Here is a 24,179-nt window from a genome sequence, read left to right as displayed (position 1 = left end):
CAGGCAACTGGTTTACTTCTTGCAATTTACATTCCACTGACAATAGGGGGAAAAAAAGGGACACTATCAAGTGTCAGGTCATTTGAAGGCAACCATTTGGTCACCACCCCAGACATGGAGTTAGTGTGTCAAGTTAGCAAGACCACCAGCAGTTGGGCGGATAGTTTTCTGCTACTTGGTCTCATTGTGTTTCTGTTTAGCTTCTCTTGTGTGCCATATTTCATGCCATTCAAGCAAAAACCTAGAAAGAGGACCATGAAGATATCACTCCATTTTCTAACTCTTTCTGAGTCCAGTGTAATTAAAGATGCCATGGAGTGGTCCTATCCTCACACGCTTTTAGTCCTACAGTTAATTCAGACTTTTGAACAAGAGATTATCAAAATGTTGGAAGAAGACTTTGCTCTTCCATCTAATCCAGTGCTATAATGACTTCTTTGTTGTGGGGGTGCTTTCTCAGAGATTGTTAAGAAACTCCCTTTTTAAGTGATTGCTTTAGAGCATGTTCCCAGACTTCCATACCAAACTAGAAGAAGTTTCTGGAGAGGATGGGTGGGTGGGCTTAGTTGGTGAAGAATGGCCATACTCTGCCTGAACGGAGGGTTTGCTGCCTTCTTGCCTTCCATTGCTGTGATTTGTTAAAATCACCATCCCCGGGGCGCCTGGGTGGCGCAGTCGGTTAAGCGTCCGACTTCAGCCGGGTCACGATCTCACGGTCCGTGAGTTCGAGCCCCGCGTCGGGCTCTGGCCTGATGGCTCAGAGCCTGGAGCCTGTTTCCGATGCTGTGTCTCCCTCTCTCTCTGCCCCTCCCCCGTTCATGCTCTGTCTCTCTCTGTCCCAAAAATAAATAAACGTTGAAAAAAAAAAAAAATTTAAAATCACCATCCCCATCTGATTAGGTCTGACAACGCTTTGCAGGTTTTTCTTCCAGTGATTAGTGATTCTGCAGTTTGATGAGTCACTCTCGCTTCTGTTTATAGATGAGGTGCAGTATATTCGGGCTGAGAAAAACAATAAGGGCACGATGGAGGCTGCCTCACTTTTTCTTAAGTTCCTATTGGAGCTCCAGGAAGAAGGCTGGTTCCGTGGCTTTTTGGATGCCCTTGCTCATGCAGGTTAGTTCATTATTCTTACAAATCAGAGTATGTTATTTGACTGTTTCAAAATGCTGTAAAAGTGAAATACTATTAATTTTGAGCTATCCCCATGTACTTCCTGTTTCTTAATCTGAGGCAATGTAAGGGATTATTTTCAGTCAGATAATATAATTGCCTACCTGAAATATCCACAGGGAGCTACAGAGTGATTATTGGGAGAGTTTATTATTGGGCAAGTATATTAGATATAAGATGAAAATACAAAAATTAGTTGCATTTCTGCACCATACACAAAAATAAACCCAAATTGGATTAAAAACTTAAATGCAAGACCCAAAAGCAGAAAATTCCTAGAAGAAAACATAGGAAGTAATTTCTTTGACATCAGCCACAGAAACATTTTTCTAGATTTGTCTCCTTTGGCAAGGGAAATAAAAGCAAAATTAAACTATTGGGACTACAACAAATAAAAAGCTTTTTTTACACAGCAAAGGAAACCATCAACAAAACAAGAAGACAACCTACTGAACGGGAGAAGTTACTTGCAAATGACATATCCAATAAGAGGTTAATATCCAAAATATATGAAGAACTTCTACAACTCAACACCAAAACCCCCAAACAATTCAGTTAAAAAGTGGGCAGAAGATGTGAGTAGACATTTTTCCAAAGATAGCCAGATGGCCAACAGACACATGGAAAGATGCTCAACATCACTCATTATCAGAGAAATGCAAATCAGACCACAATGAGATAGTCCCTCACATCTGTCAGATTGGCCAAAATAAAAAACACAAGAAATAATAATTATTGGTGAAGATATGGAGAAAAAAGGACCCTTGTGCACGGTTAGTGGGAATGCAAACTGGTTCAGCCACTGTGGAAAACAGTATGGAGGTATCCCAAATATTAAAAATAGAATTACTGTATGATCCTATAATTCCACTACTAAGTATTTACCCAAAGAAAACAAAAACACTAATTCAAAGGTATATATGCACCACTATGTTAATTGCAGCATTATTTACAATAGCCAAGATATGGATGCGAGTGTCCATTCATAGATGAATGGGTAAAGATGTAGTATATATACTATGGAATATTACTCAGCCATAAAAAAGAATGAAATCTTGCCATTTGCAACATGTATGGATCTATAGGGTGTAATGCTAAGTGGAATAAGTCAGGCAGAGAAAGACAAATAGCATATGATTTCACTCATAGGGGGAATTTAAGAAAGAAAACGAACAAAGAAAAAGATAAAAAATAGACTCCTAGATATAGAGAACAAACTGGTTGTTGCTAGAGGGGAAGTGGTTATGGGGAGGTGGGTGAAACAGATAAAGGGGATCGAGAGTACACTTACCGTGATAAGCACTGAGTGAGTAATGTATAGAATTGTTGAATCACTATGTTGTGCACCTGAAACTAATTTAACATTATAATTTTACTGAAATAAAAATAAAGCATAAAAATTAGTTGCATTTCTACGCACCAGAAGCAAATAGAAAATGTAGTCCAAAATGGATACCACTTACAATAGTCACAAAAGTTGTAATGTATTTAGGAAGAAACCTAGCAAAAGATGTGTAAGGTCTGAATGGAGAAAATGATAAAGCGTTATTGAAAGATATTAAAGAAGTCCTATTGAAGTGGAGATATATACCCATGCACATTGAGAGGAAGACTTAATACCATAAAAATATCAGCTCTCTCAACATTGATATTTATATTCAGTACAATTGTTATTCCTTCTCAGCCTTTTGACTAAAATCAAGTGTTATATTCAATACAACTTTAGTAAAAATACTACATGCTTTTTCATGCACTTGACAAATTTCTAAATTATTCTAAAATGTAAATGGAAGGATTATGATCTAAGAATAGGACATTCCTAAAGAAGAATTAAATAGGCTGGGGTTTCCTCTTCTAGATAACAAGATTTATTTTAGAGCCATAGGCATTGAGACAGCTTAACGTTGATCCTGGCATTGACCAACTGACCAATGAACTAGAATAGAGAGCCTTCAATTAAATTCCTATATTTATGAAAACCTGATATATTTGAGACCACTTGAAAGGGAGGACCATTAGGAATGGAGGGACTTTTAATAAATTTCAGTATGCCATTATAGACAGAATGATGTTAAAAACCAAATAAACCCTAACTTACATACCCATGTAAAACAAATTTGTATTCCTTAGCTCATTCCATTCACACATACATACAAAATGAATTCACCAGAATTAAAGACTTAATTCCAAAAGGCAAAAATTTAACAATCGTAGAAAAGAATATAGAATAATAATTTATGACCTTGGGGTATAGCAGGATTTATGAAACGATACATTAAAGCATTATCCATAAAAGACAAATTGACAAATCTGATTACATTAAATTAAAAACATCTCTTTATCACAACACTAAAGAAAGTGAAAAAACAAATCACAAACTGGAGAGGATTAATAGATGAGATTAATAGATTCTAGATTAATATCTAGAATGTGTTAAAAAGGCTTTAAAATTAATTATAAAAAGAAAGAAAACCTCCACAGGGCAAAAGTGTGAAACCAACATTACAAAGAATAGGAAGTAGAAAAGGTTAATAAACATAAGAAAAGATTCTCAGCCCAATAGCAATTAGGGAATTGTGAATTAGGATAGCATTTTATTAACTACTAGATAGCAAAATTTAGGAAGTCCAACAAAGTTAAGACTTGGAGAGGATATTTAATCACGGGAAATCTTGAATGTCCCTATACAGAGTATAAATTAATACAAATATTTTGAAAAACAATTTGGCATCATCTTGTATGGGTCAACTCTCTTGTATCCCTCTATCCAAGAGTTTCACTCTTAAGTATGTGCCCTAGAAAAACTCACACATATATTCCAGAATACACATACAAGAATGGTGGTAGAACACTTGTAATAACAAAAGCAACCAACCAACCAACCAAAACTGGAAGCAACCCCAGTGTCTTTCAGGAAGAAAATAGATAAATAAATTCTACAATATTGACACTTGGCCCATTATACCTCAGTGAAAATGTATGAACACAGCTACACATGACAACACAGGTGAAGCTTAGAAATGTAATATTAAACTTTTTAAAAAGCAGTGAAAATTACATTTAGTAGGATATAATTATGAAGTTCCAAACAAGCCAAACTAAACATACATTAAGGAGTTAAACGTATGCTAGGAAACTATTCAAAAAAAATGAAGGGAGTGATACATCAAATACAGGATGGTAGTCTCTTTGCAGGGAGGGGAAAGGAGGGGTAAAAAGAAGTACACCCCCACAAAAGTCTTAGGAAACTCTAGTTGTTAAATTGGATAGTGGGTTCCCAAGTGTTCATTTTGTTGCAAGGTTCTTCCAAATAAAGAGAATGTGGGCTTTAGAGTGAGAAGCCTGGTGATTCTGTTTGAGAACCTTAGATTGAAGCATTCCTAGGTTACTACAGTTGGAGAGGTTTTTCTTTTCTTGGAGTAATGTAGAAGGCTAAGTTCCTTAGGGGCAGGAATTAAGATTTATATTTCTTTTTGCCTTTGCACTGGGAAGATCATGATTGTATGATGTTTTGACTCCTTGGAAGATACAGAGGTTGTAGGTGAGATCCGTGCTGAGAAGCCTGGTGATTCTGTTTGAGAACCTTAGATTGAAGCATTCCTAGGTTACTACAGTTGGAGAGGTTTTTCTTTTCTTGGAGTAATGTAGAAGGCTAAGTTCCTTAGGGGCAGGAATTAAGATTTATGTTTCTTTTTGCCTTTGCACTGGGAAGATCATGATTGTATGATGTTTTGACTCCTTGGAAGATACAGAGGCTGTAGGTGAGATCCGTGGCACACTGTGGAAGGGAGATTTTATACTAAGACCGAATGTGAGACTTCACATTATCCTTAGCACTTTCTCCTAAGAGATAATAAATGTTGGAGGACCTAAAATGTTGGGTGCCTAAAATGAATATTGAGTTTTCTTTTTGAAAGATCATTAATTATTCAGGTGGTTCACAGATACCTTTTGGGTTGTCTCACTGTACATTCAAACATGATTGTATGATGTTAATCTTCAAATATCTTTTAGTTGGTTTCATAAAAGCCCCTATTTTCTTCTTTTCAGGTTATTCTGGACTTTATGAAGCCATTGAAAGTTGGGATTTCCAAACCATTGAAAGGTTGGAGGAATATAGGTCACTGTTAAAGCGTTTACAACCAGAATTTAAAACTACAGTTAATCCAAAAGATATCCTTCCTGAAGTATCTAAATGTTTAATTAGTCAGGAATGTGAAGAAATTATTCAGGTAATTTAATTACTATATTTAATATAATTAATTAATTCGAATTAATTTAATATTAAATACTGAATTTGGGGGAAGTAATTTGAACATGGGAAATGTATTCTGTTTTCTCCACTGATTTAGACCCAAGAAAGATCATTGAAATCCACAAAAGTCCTCAATTCTGAGGCATAATTACCTAGAATAGTATTTTTAGTTGTGAACTGAATAATTTTTAATGTCACAGGTTTTTCAGGTTTGTCCTATTTTCAGTTAAAATTATTATTTTTGCGAATAATATTTTATGCAACTTTAAATAAAGTTGAACAGTTTAGCAAATAAAAAGAAAACCTATAGAGTCTAGTGGTTAAGGGTTCAGGCTTTGGACACAAATTTTGTTAGAATCCTAGTTTAACCACCTACTTGTGGTGTGATCTTAGGCAAGTTGCTTATTTTCTCTAAACCTCTTTTTTTATGTATAAAATGGAAATAATGATAGTATCTTATTAGCATGATACTTTTATAAGGATTAAATGAGATTATATATATATATTTTATATTTTGTAAAATATTTTATATTATATATATTATGTATATATTGTATATATATTTATATATTATATATATTTATATTATATATATTCTATATATGTTTTATATATATATATGTGTTTATATATGCCTAGCATATAATCATAGATGCTCAATACATTTTAGTAATGATTAATAAAAATCATATAGGTCCCATTACCCTGAGAAAACCATTTGTTAATATTCTGTTATATTCTTCCAAATATCTCTTTATGCCAGTGTACCCTTATTTTGAATGGTTGTCAAATGGATTGTTTCCTAACATTGCTGCTGCTGATAGATACAAGGTCTCCAAGGAGGTGAGAACACCTGGCTTGACATAGTGATGCCACGTGTAAAGACAAGGACAAAGGAAAGGGTGTCTTAAAAGGCACTATGTTGGATGGGGCAAAAACGGTCATAAATCAGACCTACTGAACCATATTATACAATGGTTTTTCAATTAGTGCTTGAATTGATGTTTCTTCAGATTTCCTTTCCATAAAAGGAAAACTTTTGAAATGATTGATTAACTTCAGTTGTCTTGCTTAGGTTTGTTCCAACAAGGGGCTGATGGCAGGTGCAGAGAAAATGGTTGAATGCTTTCTCAGATCGGACAAGGAAAACTGGCCCAAAACTTTGAAACTTGCTTTGGACAAAGAAGAGAGCAAGTTCAGTGAACTGTGGACTGTGGACAAAGGTAGGATATTCCAGGGAAGAGCTCTGAAGGGTAGGAGGGTCTGAAAACATGCTCCATCTTTCTCGTGGTTCTACTTAGGACCTCTTTCATTCCTACATTTCTCACTCACTGTCAGAGGCATTTTGCCCTTCAGAGACCCATGGCTACATCTCGAGAGAGAGAGAGAGAGCAGCAGTGAGTTGAGTTCTGGTAGGTAAGTGGCTACTTCCCTGCAGAAGTAATTTGGTTGTGTCTAACCCCTAAAATGGACCAGGGCAAACTGCTCTCATCCAGAATTAGCCCATCTGGTCCAAAGGATTTGGGGAAGGCAGAGTCTGAACTCACTCTCTGGGTTTAAATTATCAGAGAAATAGCTTTAAAATTATAGAATGAAAGGTTTGAACGCCAAGACTTGCCCCCTTTTCAGAGTAAGAATCATAATACACATAGCCTGGTTGTCTTGCCTGGGAGCCATCAGGAACTAAGCCAGAACAGGACTGAAGAAAAGAGTGTGTTGTGATGAAATATCTGTGTTGTGATGAAACCATCATTTGGTTTCCTGAAGCTAACATCTTCTCAGAGCATTGTTTCAAAGTCTGAGTTTTCTAAACCATCTGAGTGTCTGGTCTTCGCTTTTCCTAGGTTTCTTTAAATCACAAGTTGTTCTGGAAAATGTCTATATAAATACACATCTGATTTCTTGGGTTAGGTCAAGAATGGAAGACATAAATACTTGCTAAATGTTGCTTCTCTAGTGTGCATGAGAATCTTCTGGGGATTTTGTTAAAGTGCACATTCTGATTTAGTAGGGACTCGAGAGCCTGCATTCCCAACAAGCTCTGGAAGTTGCTGGCCCATGTTCTACACTTTGAATAATAAAGTCCTAAATGACATTGGAGTTCAGACTCCAAATTGAGACATCAAACTCAAAAAGATTCTTTTAATTGTTTTAGAAGGTGAAGCAAGTGGTTGTGCAAAATCTTAGAAGTTGAAAATTTTACCATTATGACCTCTTTGTAGGACTTGTGCTGTCAAGACAATAATCAGATCAGATGAAGATTCTGAGGTGTTTTTTGGTCTCATACAGGTGCAAAGAATATTGACGTGAAAGTTCTTGAGGATGATGAAATGGAAACTTCTGACATACAGATTTTCTACAAGGAAGAATCTGAATGCCAGAATCTTAGTCAGAATTCATGTCCATCTTCAGGTACCCAGCATTGTTCTTTTCCATAATGGTGTTCTTTAGGTATTTTGTGTAGGGACATGTCTTCCAGTGCCAAAAGCCATAGTCTTTTTTTTTTTTTTTTAATTTTCATTTTTGGGAGCGTGCAAGATGGGGAGGGGCAGAGAGAGGGGGACAGAGGATCCAAAGCCGGCTCTGCACTGACAGCAGTGAGCCTGATGTGGGGCTCGAACTCACAAACTTGGAGATCATGACCTGAAGTGAAGTTGGACGCTTAACCGACTGAACCACCCAGGCACCCCAGGGAAGAAATTCTGATTAATATTGAGTAGTGTTAGAAGAAAAGTGTGATTTGGGGCTAACGCTACTGTAAGAAGAGAATTTACAGATTACTTTTGCAACGAAGTGATACCAGTTTTTTTGTCATTTCTGAATAAAATCAACAAATGTAAGTTGCTTTAAATTTTTCTGATATGTAAAGGTCCTTAGCCTTTTAGAAATTTTCATTTTTTTAAAATACGTTGGAGTCAATAGATAATTTCTAAGATCTTTTCTGGCAGTAACATTCTACATGCTTATCTGTTAGTGAGAAAAAGCCTCTGGTTATTCCTTGGAACTTCTGGTTCTGTTGAGAGAAGATACTATGTGAAAGCCTGCAGAATAATAAAGCATGATTGCTCATCAATATGAAATTGCTTTGGGAATTCAATGTTTACAGTTTGTTGCTTTTCAGAGACCTTGGAGGGATTTGTTGTTTTGTTCCATATAGCATTTCCTTTAACCAGTGGCCATCTGCTTGCTCTGAATTAGGCCATTCTTGCTTTAGTTTTCTCCTTACTAGATTTTGAGATCGTTTAAGAAAGAAATCTTTGTGGCTTTAAAGAAAAAAACAAAACAAAACTCTCGCCATTGGCACTTTGTCATTGATAGAGGATTCTGTACTTCACATCAATGGAGAAGCTAGAATGGTTAGCAAGAGGCAAGGATTCTAAATTTTCTCAAATGAGGCCCTTCTTGCTAAAGTCATAATTCCTGTCTATTTGATGATAGATAGCTATTTATTTGATTCCTCAGAGCAGTAACTATTTGGAAATTTTGTTCCTTTTGTGTTACAGAAGTCTCTCATATTTACACCCCAGTGAAGCCAAGAAATTACCAACTAGAGCTTGCTTTGCCTGCTAAGGAAGGAAAAAACACAATAATATGTGCTCCTACTGGTAAGTTGATTGCCACTGCTTACGTGGTTTGTTTCTGTGTTTGCTTCCTTTTTTTTTTTTTTCTTTTATTGAATACGGGGACAAAATGGGCAAGTGTCAATGTTTTCCTTGCTCCATATGTCTTTTGAGAAGACTGTCCCAGTAATAGAGTCTCCAGGTATTTTAAGGAACTTGAGGAAGAAAAAAAAATGCCCCCCTTTTTAGTTTGCTTTATGCCTTGACTATTTATTTGCATGTTACCTAGGAAGTAACTTGATATTTTCATGTCCTGGTGTAAATTCTGCTGCAGTTAACCCATCCACATTCTCAGTTTACCAATCAGTGCAGTGGTTTGAGGGGAGCCAACAGTAATTACCTTTCTACAGAAATATTTTAGTATATTATTAGTTACACATTTTCTTTTTCTTTTTATGTTAAAAGGTTGTGGAAAAACCTTTGTTTCACTTCTTATATGTGAGCATCATCTTAAAAAATTTCCGCAAGGACAAAAAGGGAAGGTTGTCTTTTTTGCTGTTCAACTCCCAGTGTATGAACAGCAGAAATCTGTGTTCTCAAACTATTTTGAAAGACTTGGGTAGGTATAACAGTTGGTCTTGTTTCTCTCCTCTAGTTTCATGTAACTGGTGTGTTTTTAGCTTTGTTTAGTTTTTGGAAAGCCGTGATTCAAAAATCGATAGTAGATTGAGCCTTTATATAATCTATATACAATTAATTTTTCATGGATTCAAGTCTATTTTGTTAGGTACACTTGAAATCCTAAACTCCTTTGGCTAGCTCTTACAGAGTGAGTAAATGACCTGAGATAAATTTTACATTTAAATGGCACATTTAATTTTTTAATGATTTCATAGCTTATTTAACATTACTCTTTAAGTAGTATTTTCTTTCTTAATGACTTGAAAGAATTAATACATGCTAGCAACAATTATAACTAGCTTGCATTTGTTGATCATTTACTATGTGTAAGGCTCTGTGCTAAGCACTTGTCTCCAGATTCCTTTTGGAGTTAGGAGAGCTTAATCAGTTGATGCTCTGATCTAGCGTTTTATATCTTTGTGGTTCCTCATTCACATTGTGGTTGGTAATAGGGAATTTCTGTCATTTCCCAGGTACAAAGTTGCAGGTGTTTCTGGAGCAACGTCTGAGAATGTCTCAGTGAAACAGATTGTTGAGAACAATGACATCATCATTTTAACTCCACAGATTCTTGTGAATAGTCTTAAAAATGGGACTATTCCATCACTCTCTGTCTTTACTTTGATGATATTTGATGAATGTCACAATACTGGTAAACACCATCCTTATAATATGATCATGTTTAATTATCTAGATCAGAAACTTGGAGGATCTTCAGACCCACTGCCTCAGGTATTTCCAGATTCAGATGGATTCCTCAGAAGAGCTGTAACCTTGCTAAATCCTATTTACTTACTCTTATGACCGAATTAAGGATGTTCTTTTCAGGTGCTAAGTCCAGATTGTATAGCCTATTGATTAATTTTGATTGATTGATTGATTGATTCATTTATTCACTTAACAAACATGCCTCAGGCACAGCCCTCCCCCTCCGCCCTGTGTTATCCATTGTGCTAGGCACTGGGAATACAAATATAAAAAGGCAGTCCTTGCTCTCAAACAGTTTAATTTCATGGGGAGCCAAACATGTAAAAATTATGTCATAATGTATGGTGATGGCACACTATGGAGATGGGTACAAGCTGTAGTCAGAACAGAAGTGAAAACTCATGTGCTGTGAAAGTAAGGCAACACCCGATAGAAGTTAGGCAAAAGCTAACAAGAAGGTACAAATTAGATAGCTTGATGGTCTTCAGGAAAGTCTGCTGTGTGTCCAAAGGCACAGAGGTATGAGAGAGCATGGTGTGCCTGAGAGTCGAGAATTGTGAAGCTCTTCAATATTGTTTGAGTATAGAATGTGAAGTAGTAAATAGCAGTAGGTGAGGCAGAATGGGGATAGAGGGAATGATTGATAGAACAGGATGTCAGGGGAAACCAGAGGGTATGGGGTAAGTAGGCAGATATATGCATTAGTCCAGGAGAGTAGATGGGACACCATTTTTGGTGTCATCAGAGGTGAGGGTGTGAAAGGAGTCAAGACAGAGTAGTTCATAGATGGGGACAGGAAAGGTGGGGAATCCCTGGCATTTAATCTCTCTTTTCTCTTAAATGTAGGAGAGGCAGAGAGATTATTTGCTGGGAATAATCAAGATGGGAATGGAGGAGGGAACTCGGGGTGCATGGAAAGGATTTGAAACAGGAATTGCTTGGTTACACTGGGGATCCAGATAAGGTTGGAAACCATGAATTTATAGCATGGTATACTAGTGTCACATCATATAAAGTTCTCTAGCCCTAATAACTACCTCTTTAGGAAGCACAGGTTAAAAGAAATTCAGCATGTACCCATAGACAAAATTCAGTAGCAATCACATTTTTTAAAATTTATTGTTTAATGTTTATTCACTTTTGAGAGAGAGACCAGGGGAGGGGGTCGAGAGAGAGGGGGAGAGAGAGAGAGAGTCAGAGACAGACAGACAGACAGACAGACATAGAATCCGAAGCAGGCTCCAGGCTCTGAGCTGTCAGCACAGAGCCCGATGCGGGGCTTGAACTCAACAGCAGTGAGATCATGACCTGAACCACAGTCAGATACCCAACCGACTGAGCCATCTAGGTGCCCCCAGCAATCACATTTCTTAAAGCTTCTTCTAGAAAAAAATTGGTGGTTCACTAGATTTCTTGCTAATGAGTCAGTTATTTAGTATTTACTGAGTGGCTATTCAAGTAGAACTTAAATTGTTAGGTGACCATTAAGCTAAATTTTTTATAAATCTTGTTACTGAATTCACACAACTACCATTTTAAATAGCTGTTGTTTCCCAACTTTTAGAGACAGCTGACATGTGTCCCTGCATTGTTCAGGGACATGCAGCCAGTGTGACATGGTTGAGTTTAGAATGGAGTTGTGTCTGATTTCAGTCCCTTTCCCTTCAGTATGTTGTTCTACACATTATGGGGGACACAAGAGTAGAGAAGAGAAGTCCTTCCTTGAAAGGGTTTCCACTCTTGGTTTCTTTGCTGATTCATGTTCATCGGATGAGTTCTGACTTTTGCATTTATTCAGTGCTTTGCCTAATGGGGACCTTTCCATTTGCAATGTCATGGAAATTATCAGAAAAAATAAATACTGTTCTTGCTCTTTATGGGAAATTAGTAAAAACAAAACAAAACAAAAAATAAAACCTGACTTTAACAGGAAAGAGTTGTATGCAGGATTGTGGAAATGGCAGGCAGTTTCCCAGGCATCTGATGATTTCCAATGCTCCTCACAGGTCATTGGGCTGACTGCCTCGGTTGGCATTGGGGATGCCAAAAGCACAGCAGAAGCCGTGGAATATATCTGCAGACTGTGTGCTTCTCTTGACACATCAGTGATAGCAACAGTCAAAGACAACTTGGAGGAACTGGAAGAAATTGTTTATAAGCCCCAAAAGTGTAAGTGGAATCCCATAGCATGCCTTTTAGGACTTTGTTACCCTCTGCGTTTCCTAGTTCAGAGCCATTCGGATGAATACTGAGTTTTTACCTTTTCCATTTAGTGGAAAATATTTAACCCCAAACTTGGGAAATAATTACATTTCACAGCTGTCTCCTTAGCTGAGCTGTATTCCAGGCAGTGGACAAACCTCAGGAGGGGACTGTCCTAAAACAAACATTCTTACTCTTCAGTTTGATAAAATTCTTTTTTTTGGTTTTGTGTTTTTGATAAAGTTCTTATAAAGATACTAACAATGAGGCGTGATGAGAAAAATCACAGCATGTAGGGGCGCCTGGGTGGCTCAGTTGGTTAAGCATCCAACTTCAGCTCAGGTCATGATCTCACAGTCTGTGAGTTTGAGCCCCGCATCAGGCTCTGTGCTGACAGCTCAGAGCCTGGAGCTTGCTTTTGATTCTGTGTCTCCCTCTCTCTCTGCCTCTCCCCCATTCACGCTCTGTCTCTCTCTATCAAAAAATGAATAAATGTTAAAAAAATTTTTGTTTTAAAAATTAAAATCACAGCATGTAAATGGCGAAGAGCTGGGCTCAGCCCTTCCCTGTGTTGCATGCCTGAGGAGGAGACTGTGTGGTCATTCATTATTTGAGTATGGATCTGATGATTTGGGTTGAAAGGAAATTAATCTGAATTCATTGTATTTTTCCTCAGCAGATCAGTATTTGATTTTTTAAAAAAGATTTGAGTAGCAAATGTTTATTAAATTACAATGCTATACTGACCCAACAAGGAAGAGAGGAAGAGGAGACATATATACATTTCTCTTTGCTTTGGGGATAGTGTATGACTGTATAAGGCAGAACAAACAGACATGAGATAGCCAGAGAGGGGCAGTTAAGTTCCCTTCTGGGAGCTGCCTGTAAGGATTTTAGGGAAGGCACCTAATCTAAACTTTTTAGTATCAAGTACAAATTTCTTTAAAATCCAGTCCCTCTGCCCTCTGTGCTTCATCTCCTCCCCCTCCCATAAGCCCAACCTTGTCACATTCCTCTGGGCTCCTCAAGTGCATCGTGTGCTTTCTCCTTTCCTCTTCCCCTATTTACCCCACAACATTTCCTCCTCTGGAAGGATTAGAGATTCTTTTTCTTGTGCTCCATGATACCTTGCATATAGTTATTGTTATAGGACTTTACTGTGGTTATTTGGCTACACATATTTCTCCCCTAAGAACACAGACCTCTCTGGACCACAGAGTGTGTTCCTTTCAACTGTTTATCACCAGAACATGGCATATGGTAGGCAGGGAATAAGTTTCTGCTGAAACAATGCAATAATGAATTTTAGGAACAATGTGAACACTTCTGAGGGTTGGGTGGGAAAGGAGAAGATCAAAGAAGAGCGACTGAAAAAGTGTTGTATTTGCAGAGATAAGATTGATACCAGCCTTGTCAAAGTAGAGTTGAGTAATAAGAAAACCAGACTGAGAAGTCGGATTAGACCCAGACCATGAAAAATGAAGATGTTGGAATCTGTGCATTAAGCATTAGGGAGCTATTGCAAGGTTTCTGAAGATTTGATATATCATTTAGACTACCTACCTGTGAGCTTGGGGCCTTAGGTCTTACAGAAGAAGTAACAGAGGCAGAGAAAGGTGTGCAGATGCCTACTTTGAAGTATGATGTGTTCTTCCTGAAAAATACTCACTTTACTCTGATGGCTCTAGTTTTCAGGAAAGTGGAATCACGGACCACTGACAGATTTAAATGCATCATCTCTCAGCTGATGAGGGAAACAGAGAGTCTGGCAAAGAGTATCTTTGACGAAATCGGTACCATAACTCTTGGTGAGATAAATCTCATTTTGCGTTTTCTCCACTTAGGAATAGCCATGTATTATTCCCTAGTGTCTTTTTGCATTCTCTTCAGTTCAGACAGTGTCAAGACTATATCAAGAGGTTAGCCTTCTTGATCATAGGTTATTGAGGAACCTTAAAATTCCTTCTTTAGTCTCGTTTTTTTTTAATCCAAAGTAAATCTGTGTTGACATACATACCTGAAAAATACCATATTTCAATCAATTCATGACTTTCTTAATCTCCGCAATTAGCTTTCTGTTCTTCCTACTTATATGAAAATATAAATTCCCTATTTATATGAAACCACCATTTCCCTGATGGATCAGATTGAAACAGGAGGTGACCTTTGATTCTTTGTTCTTCTGAGACTTTCTCACGAAGTCACCCAAGTTCTCTTCTTCTCTTTTGTTCTTTCATTCCTTCACCAGATATTCATTGTGCTAGCTAATGGGAATAACAAGATTAAAGACATAGTCCCAACCTTGGGGAACTCACAGTCAAATAATGAGAATCAGATGCAGGGGGCTTCCACACAGCGGGGCAGAGGTACACACTGGGTGCTGTGGGAGCACGTTGGGAACTTTGGCCTAGAGTGGGCTGCAGGGAAAGCTCTCTGGGATGGGATGATGCCTGAGACAATCTTGAAGCTTGAGGCCAAGTTAAGAAAGAGACAAGTGAGATTGAAAAGGTGTCAGGCATTGAAGGAAGGGAATGTTTTAGGAACGGCAAGCATCTCATGGTACTCGTAATACATGAGTAGTAGAAAGGAGTGAGTAGAGAGAGGCAGGGGCCAGACAGGGAAAGACTTGGTAGGACTGAGTTTGACTTTCTCCTAAAAGCAGTGCAAAGCACCTGAAGATTTTAAACTGATGGGTGAGGTGATAAGGATACCAGTGAACAAAGAGGGCCAAACAGAGGCAGTCAAGACAGGTTGGTAGAGGGAGGAGGCTTGTGCAGAGCCCTGCAAACAGGAAGTATTCAGATTTCATGGCCAGCTGGCTTCGGATGGGAGTTGGGGTGACTTCCACTGGGCTTCTGGCTTGTGCACTTGTAGGTACACCGGTGGGTAGTGCTGCTTCCACCACTAGGAGCAGCTCTGGAGATGCTGAATTTGTGAGTTCACCTTTTTCACACTTACTTTACTTTTTTTTCTCTTCTCTTTTTCTTTCACAGCTTGCTTTAGGACTTAATCTCACAGCTGGCTGGCTGGCTTACCCACCCCTACTCATTTCTCCATTCAACCCGCCATTACCTGGTTGGTCTTTCTGAAATACCAGTTTGATTGTGTCAGTATCCTGCTTGAATCTCTCTGCCTTACAAGCAAAGCCCTCTAAGCCTCTGACCTGCCAGTCTGATCCCTGCCTGCACACTCTGGTTCTACTTATCTTTCCAGTTTTATCTGCCACTCCTTCCATACTTGAATCCTTTGATTTAGCAGTTCCTTGAACATGCTCATTCACTCATCATTCACCTGGTCCTAGGCCATATGCCAGGTGATGGGAATATACCATGGACCCTGAGATACAGCTCCTGCCCTTGTGGTATTTCCAGTGTAATGTGTAAGGCCAAAATTAGATAAGTAATAATAAAACAACAGGATAGGGGTAGGTGGGTGGTGGTGCTAAGGTGTGTTTCAGGCAGAGGAAACAGTGTGTGCAACAGCCAGGAAAGTGGAGCAAGTATGTGGATTTCCATTAGTCTTGTCAACTGCTGGAGATAAGAATCAGAAACAGGCAGGGGTGCCTGGGTGGCTCAGTCAGTTAAGTGTCTGACCTCAGCTCAGCTCAGCTCATGGTCTCACAGTTTGTGAATTCGAGTCCCGTGTCAGGTTCTGTGCTGACAGCTCAGAGCCTGGGGCCTGCTTCAGATTCTGTCTCCCTCTGTCTCTGCCCCTCCCCTGCTCACACACTGTCTATCTCAAAAATAAATAAATATTTTTAAAAATTAAAAAAAAAAAAAAAAGAATTAGAAGTAGTCAGAGACTAGATCACAGAAGATCCTGGGAGCCAGGTAGGATCTGGCCAGAGGAATCCACTAAAGGCCTTTAAGCAGTGGGGTAGCATAGTGTCTCTTCTGCAGTTTTGCAAACCCACTCTAGCTGCTGAGTGGGCAGTGGATTGGAGGGAACAAAGCAAGAAGTAGGGAGACGAGTTAAGAGGCTGTCACATTATCCAGGAACATTATGATGTGATTAAACTGGGGAAGTAGCAGAAGGGCAGAGAGACATGAATTTCTACCTTCTTATTCCTCCCACCTCTAATTCTCTACCTCCACCTTTTCCCCAGTCCATATCCTATCAGCAGTTCATTTCCCCATTGCTTAACTCATTTTCACACCCACCCGTGTTCAAGAAATACTTGTTAATTCATCTGGCCACCTTGTTTATAGTTGGGGCTGGGAAAGGAGCATGTCAGTGCTACTTGTCTGAGTAGCCTCCTTTGTTCCTCCTGTTAAACATGAAAGGGTGGGAGGAGAAATTTAACCCAGAAATATAGCTCTTGCCTGTGAGTTTTATTATACTGTGCTCTTAACAGGGAGACCTGGAGATTCAATCCCAGAGTAACTTACAGACTGAGCTGCTTGAGATCAGGCTTCGGTCTTCTACATCCTTTTACCCCCAGGACCCTGCACAGAGCCTGGACCACAGGATATGCTCAATGTTTAGACCAAGCAACTGAGATGAGGCATAGCTTAGGAGATGCACACATACAGAAGCATCCATGACAAGCTCTTTGCTCAGCCCTGTGAGTGATGCTGTGGAGATCAGATGACTTCAGTTTACAGCAAGGCAGAATAGACTGTGTTGAGTTCTTTCTCTCCTGCTTTTAAATATCCTCCTGATGAAGCTCATGAGACCTGTTATTTTTATTCACTACTTCATTTTTAAAAGCAAAGTTAGATATCTTCATGTCCATTGTTTTACTTCTGGGCTGCTTTGGTTGTTAGCTCACAAAGCTGGTAAGATTTGGGTATCAGGCACACCTGGATTTGCATTCCTGCACTCCCCCATGTACTAGCTGTGTCACTTTGGATAAACTACTTTGCTTTTCTGAGCTTTGGTTTCCTCACCTGTAAAATGTAACCTCTACCTTACAGATTTGTGAAAATGAAATAAGGAGTACTTTGATTTCTTGGTGCAGAGAGTATTCAGTAAGCAATCATATGCAAACACAGATATACTGCTGCTGAAAACTATTTCAGGAGGAATATTCTGTTTACAGAGAGTAAGAAAAAAATTAGGTGGGGGGCACCTGGGTGGCTCAGTTGGTTAAGTGTCCAACTTTGGCTCAGGTCATAATCTCGCGGTTTGTAGCCTGGACAGCTCGTAGCCTGGAGCCTGCTTCAGATTCTGTGTGTCCCTCGCTCTCTGCCCCTCCCCTACTCATGCTCTCTCTCTCTCAAAAATAAATAAACATTTAAAAAAACTTAAAGTACATTTTTAATAAAAAAAAGAAAATTAGAGGGTGAGGCATGCTTAGAACTTTAAATGACTGATCATATGGCATAATGAAAACCTTTTTCTTCTTCCAGAAGGTATATCTCAAATTCGAAATCGGGAATTTGGAACGCAGAAATATGAACAATGGATCGTTACTGTTCAGAAAGCATGCACGGTGTTTCAGTTGCCTGACAAAGATGAAGAGAGCAGGATTTGTAAAGCACTGTTTTTGTACACTTCCCATTTGCGGGTATGTGACTTCTTTCCAAAAGTGTATTTTAGTTTTAGCACCTAACTGGGAGCTTTGCTCTGGTAGCTGAGAGAACATCAACTTTTCACCCTGTTTCAAGAGCTCGCTTAGGAACTTTCTAAAAGGTTCCTATGAAGCAAACTTTAAAGTTACCCCATTTAGCATCTTCTCTGCCTACTGAAACTTAATACTAGTAGAAACAGGATGGAAACAAAGGCTGGGATTCTATGCCATGCCTCTAGCATTGCTATGATTGACATGATTGAAAGAAATTGGGGGATGATGACCATTATTGTAGATATGTGATTGGTGACAGTCATCTTGAAAGTTCATTAGGTAACTCCTGCTACCTTATCTTGAGCATATGTTTTCTTACCTTTGGCAAAGCCACAGGCTCAGAAATCCAGAGTCTTTGGTTGCTTACTGGTTAACCAAGAAGTTGAGAAACAACCATCACCTCTGCTCATCATGCCACTGAAAGTATTTAAAAATGCACTCAGTCTGTATGCATTTTTGGAATTTAATGAATTTAGTTGAATATTTGGTGTAGGTGGTCAGCACCATCATTCTGAACAGGTGCAGTTGCAATTCAGTGATGGCTTTGGATGTATGAAGAGATTAAGTCGAATGTCTGAATCATGAGGCAAGTTGATGTGGAAATTGATTTGCTCTTGTTCTTGTTCTTTAATCTTTGACATGGATTTTTCTTGTAATTTCCTCTTTCTCTTCCAAGGTGGAATTCTAAATTCAAAATGATCCTAATTAACGTATGATTCTAGCTAATTCAGATTTTTAAAACAATATTTGGTTCAAAGGTTTTATTGCAGTTCCATTGGAGCCATTCATCTTAAAAAACTAAGTTGGAATAGATTTGAGAAAAGTTTATTTTGCCCCTCCCCTACTCACGCTAAGTACAGCTAATTGAATTTTAGTACAGTGAATGCATTAGGCATTGGAGACACACTGAAACCCAGTTTTCATTTTCAACAGAAATATAACGATGCCCTCATTATCAATGAGCATGCGCGAATGAAAGATGCTCTGGATTACTTGAAAGACTTCTTCACCAACGTCCGAGCGGCAGGATTTGATGAGATTGAGCAAGATCTCACTCGGAGATTCGAAGGTGGGTGGTGTTTCTAGAGGAGGAAGCCGTTGGAACCTGGTGACTCCAGTGGCAGCATACTTACATTGCGTTATATTTAGTGTGCAGTGATGCTCAGGGAGTTGTCCCGGGCTCAAGAAGATCTTATGTAGATAGGACTATGAATCATCAGTGAAATCTGGTACTTAAGGAAAAAAATCCGTTGCTTAACATTATTTCTTCTTGTTAAGAAGTAAAATAGGATTTGTGAAGTATATATCCCATAGAAATTATAATAGGTAGTAGCATTTTTTTCGGTTTAACTTTTAGTAATTTTACAAAGGTTTAAAGATAAAAAAAAGTGTTCAGTGGTAATCAGCATACTATAATTTATATGTACTTCTATACAGAAGAAAACCAAAATCGCCTATAATCCTACTGCTCTCATATTTAGAAAAATATAGGAAAATTTTAAATGAAAAGTAAGTCCTTCTCCCTCTCTCTCATTTTGGCTTGTAGGAAAGTATTTAGTATACATATGTGTAGCTCAGTGGTGTGCTGCTAAACATTGGGGAACCAGCTCTCTGGGGCAAAAATAAATATGCATTTATTGCTACATTTAATGTTACATTAAAGCAGTGGTTATTGCTCTTAAAATTCTGGTCAAGGATTGAGAGATTAACTACTTGAACTCTAGCTAATGGTCACAGTGTGTTCTAAATTTCTAGAATTTGTAAGCCATTTATAGAATGTTCCCCTTTTGCAGAAAAGCTGCAGAAACTGGAAAGCGTTTCTATGGATCCCAGCAATGAGAACCCAAAACTCAAAGATCTCTGCTTCATCTTGCAAGAGGAGTACCACTTAAACCCAGAGAGTAGAACCATCCTCTTTGTGAAAACCAGAGCACTTGTGGATGTAAGCTTCTTTCTTCTTGTGGATTACACATCGACCTAGCACCGTTTTATTGAAAAGATTGTCCTTTCCTCACTGCTCTGTAATCAGGCACCTGTATATGTGTGGGCTGTTTCTGGGCTATTCTGTTCTTATTATCTCTTTGTTTATCCTTATATTAATACCTCACTGTTTTGATCAATAATTTCTAGTAAGTCTTGGTACCTGTAGAGCAAGGACTTCATACTTTTTAAAAATTTTTGGTCAATTTAAAAAATCATAACCATTCTCTGGGCACGTAGTGGTATCTTCCTAGAGTAAATGTTCATTTTACTGTATTTGCATCTCAACTAATGCAGTTGGACATTTCTCCATAAACTGATTAGACGTCCATATATCTTCTTTGGTGAAGTGTCTCTGCACATCTTTTGCCCATTTTAAAATAGGATCTGATTGGGTTGTTAACATATTATTGTTGAGTGAAAGTTTTTAAAGTTTATTCTGACAAAAAAGTCCTCTGTGAGAAATGTGATTTGTATATATTTTCTTCTGGTCTTTTAATTCTCTTAACAGTATCTTTTATAGATTGAAACTTTTAACTTTTTACAAAGCCTAGTTTATCAATTTTTTCTTTTTGTGGCTTGTGCTTTTGGTATTGTACATAAGAACTCTTTGTTTACCCAAGATCACAAAGATTTTCTTTGTTATCTTCTCGAAGGTTTATAGTTCTGCATTTTACATTTAGGTCTACAATCTATTTTGAGTTATGGGTTGAGATGCTTTTTTTCTTTTTTTATGTGGATAGCTAATTATTGCAGCTCTATATGTTGAAAAGACCGTCCTTTTTCCATTGAATTGCCTTTGTAACTTAAAAAAAAAAATCAGTTGACTGTATTTATATAGGTCTATTCTGGATTCTTGATTCTGTTCCATTCATCTATATCCATCTATCCTTTAACCCATCCCATACTGTCTTGATTAACTTTATATAGTGTGAGTCCTCCAACTTTTTTCCTTTTTTCGAAATTGTTTAGCTATCTTCCTTTGCTTTTCCATTTATATTTTAGAATAAGCTCATTCACATGTATGAAAAAATCTGCTGGAATTTTGAATGGAATTGCATTGAATCAACAGATAAAATTGGGGAGAAGTAACATCTTAAAAATATGGAGTCTTCGAATCCATGACCATATTATCTCTCTTTCTTCGTTTATATAGGGCTTCTGTATTAGTATCTGTATTACTGCTGATAAAAAATTACCTTAAAACTTAGTGACTGGTAGTAACAAACATCTATTATCTTATAATACCTATGGATCAGGAGTCTAGAAACCACTCAACTGGATGTTTCCGGCTCAGGCTCTCCCAAGGCTGTAGTCATCTTAAGGCTTTACTTGAGAGGCTCAACTTCCAACCTTAGCCTACATGGCTACCAGCGGGCCTCAGAATCTGTGCTTCTGAGCTCACTCATGTGGGCCTTTCCACAGGGTTGCCTCCGAGAATGACAGCAGGCCTCCTCTAGAGTGAGTGATCGGAGAGAGACTGAGAGAGTGAGCCTAATGTGGAAGTCGTAGTCATTTTATAAGATCAACTTGGAAGTGATCATGTCTGCCATGTTTTTATTCATTAGAAGCATGTCAGTGAGTTCAGTTCATACTCAAGGGGATTACACAAGGATCTGAAGACCAGGGCTAGAGATCATTGGGAACCATCTGACGGGCTACCTACCACATCTTTGGTTTCTTTTATCACTGTTTAATTGTTTTCACATATAGATTCTGCACGTGTTTTGTTAGACTTACACCTAAGTGTCAGTTTTTTAATGCTGTTGTATTGTACTTAGTTGCTTGTTGCTGGTGAACAGAAATACAACTGACTTCTGTATATTGATCTTATGTCCTGAGATCTTGGTAAATTCACTATTCTACACATTCACTATTCTGAGCATTGCTTTTCTTCATTTAAAAAATATCTTAGAGGGGCGCCTGGGTGGCGCAGTCGGTTAAGCGTCCGACTTCAGCCAGGTCACGATCTCGCGGTCCGTGAGTTCGAGCCCCGCGTCAGGCTCTGGGCTGATGGCTCGGAGCCTGGAGCCTGTTTCCGAGTCTGTGTCTCCCTCTCTCTCTGCCCCTCCCCTGTTCATGCTCTGTCTCTCTCTGTCCCAAAAATAAATAAAAAAACGTTGAAAAAAAAAATTAAAAAAAAAAAAATATCTTAGAGATATTTTTTTGTGTATATTTTGTGTCAGATCACAAAGGTCTTAACCACTACAGTTAATTATTGCATAGAATTCAGGGCCAAAAAGCATTTATTCTCAGGTTTGTCAGAAAACTGTTCACTAACTTAAAGGTTTTTTTTTTTATTCTTGCAGTATTTCAGTATTAATACAGATTTTATACAAATAGTGTCCAACTGATAATTGCTTTTGATTTTCAGGCTTTGAAGAAATGGATTGAAGAAAATTCTGAACTCAGCTTTCTAAAACCTGGCATATTGACTGGACGGGGCAAAACAAATCAGAACACAGGTACTTATATATAATGAATTAGAGTTAGTATACTATATATATAAGAATATAATATATTCAAATTCTTTTCTAATACTTATATCAGTCTGGAGAAGTAAAACCAGTAGGTTGTACACACATACATATATACATATATGTGTTGTTTATGTGTGAAACACATATGTTCATAGGCATTTGGGAGTTAGCATACATAGTTGGACTGGCAAAGGAGGTCTGAAATCCATAGAGCAGGTGGTCAGGAGCAGGCCTGACCTCCACAGGCGTGAACTGTTTCGAGTCTCTGAGCTCAGGGACTGATGCCGAAGTCCTCTTTCAAAGGGCTGATTGTGGGTCAGGCCAACCAAGGTTGAAACGTCTTTCACAACTTAAATGTCAAGTGATTAGGAACTTTTTTTTTTAATGTTTATTTATTTTTTGAGAGAGAGAGAGACAGAGCAAGAGCAGGGGAGGAGCAGAGAGAGAAGGAGACACAGAATCCGAAGGAGGGTCCAGGCTCTGAGCTGTCAGCACAGAGCCCGATGCAGGGCTCTAACTCACGAACTGTGAGATCATGACCTGAGCTGAAGTCAGACACTTAACCGACTGAACCACTCAGGCACCCCTGATTAGGGACTTTAATTACATCTGCAAATTCCCCTAAAAAAACACCTAGATCTGTTACTAGGTACTATAGTTCAGCCTAGCCAAGTTGACACATCAGAAAGCCATCACAATGCTCAAATGCCAAAAATTTGTAGACATTGCTTCTTCCCATATATCTGGTGGGAAAAACCAGTTATTTTTTATAATATTGTTTGAGCATGTCACTCTTTTTCTCCAATTCTCAACCAGTAGATTAAGATAAGCTGGAAATAGAAATGTTCTGTTTTTATTTTATTGTTTTTTAAACTATTGATGCTTTTATGTGTATTATATATTTTACAATTAAAAAAAAAGGTCAGGGGCACCTGGGTAGCTCAGCCAGTTGAGCGTCTGACTCTTGATTTCGGCTCAGGTCATGATCTCACATTGTGTGAGTTTGAGCCCCGAGTCGAGCTCTGTGCTGACAGTGTGGATACTGCTTGGGATTCTCTCTTCCTCTCTCTGACCCTCCCCTGCTCACTTCTTTGCTCTCTCTCAAAATAATTAAATAAACTTAAAAAAAAAAAAAGAAAAAGCTCAAGCAGACAATCCTGATATCTAGCTAGGGTGGTTGAAGCATGAAAGGATGCCTCTGTTATTATCCAAGAAGATCTAGTGTGACCAGCCCCCACCTGACATTCTTGCAGCTGTGCTCCCCACCCCTCAGTGACCAGCAGGGACTGGTCTTCACTTCCTTCCTCCTGTTTAGTTTTGTTTATAATAAGCAGTCCCCATCCTGTCAGTCCTCACTCATCACTCTTGCACTTATACAAAGTTTAAACTTCATGAATCTGAAAAGTAAATGCAGATTTTGAAAATTTAGCTTACCAAATGAAGTCCAATGCCAAATTATGGCACTTGGAATTTAAAGTTCTCTGCAATTTGATTCCTACATGAGTTGATTTTCAAACTTTGTTATTTCTTCACAAATAGGCACTCAGAATATTTTCTTGATTATTCATTTATCC

General features: G+C 38.3%; 1 protein-coding gene across 3 annotated transcripts in view; it reads left to right on the top strand.

Moving 5' to 3' along the window:
• RIGI (RNA sensor RIG-I) overlaps positions 1–24,179 on the top strand; it is a 39,018-nt gene that overhangs the window by 5,700 nt on the left and 9,139 nt on the right. Inside the window, exons 2-14 of one of the 3 annotated variants that reach the window (XM_086683351.1) lie at positions 982–1,116; positions 5,224–5,405; positions 6,504–6,651; positions 7,718–7,840; positions 8,932–9,033; positions 9,454–9,607; positions 10,143–10,401; positions 12,384–12,546; positions 14,268–14,387; positions 17,931–18,088; positions 19,079–19,214; positions 19,939–20,087; positions 22,500–22,590. In XM_086683351.1, coding sequence (XP_086539477.1) covers positions 982–1,116; positions 5,224–5,405; positions 6,504–6,651; positions 7,718–7,840; positions 8,932–9,033; positions 9,454–9,607; positions 10,143–10,401; positions 12,384–12,546; positions 14,268–14,387; positions 17,931–18,088; positions 19,079–19,214; positions 19,939–20,087; positions 22,500–22,590 — 1,920 coding nt within the window. Of the gene's footprint in view, positions 1–981; positions 1,117–4,672; positions 4,715–5,223; positions 5,406–6,503; positions 6,652–7,717; positions 7,841–8,931; positions 9,034–9,453; positions 9,608–10,142; positions 10,402–12,383; positions 12,547–14,267; positions 14,388–17,930; positions 18,089–19,078; positions 19,215–19,938; positions 20,088–22,499; positions 22,591–24,179 lie in introns of those variants that run through there. The other 2 variants (XM_086683353.1, XM_086683352.1) reach the window with 2 other exon arrangements.

The sequence above is a fragment of the Puma concolor genome, chromosome D4 (genome assembly GCF_028749965.1).
Source record: "Puma concolor isolate L17-30 chromosome D4, mPumCon1.1.hap2, whole genome shotgun sequence".
NCBI lineage: Eukaryota > Metazoa > Chordata > Mammalia > Carnivora > Felidae > Puma > Puma concolor.
The sequence above is the reverse complement of the archived record's forward strand: the minus strand, read 5'-3'. Positions and strand labels throughout refer to the sequence as shown.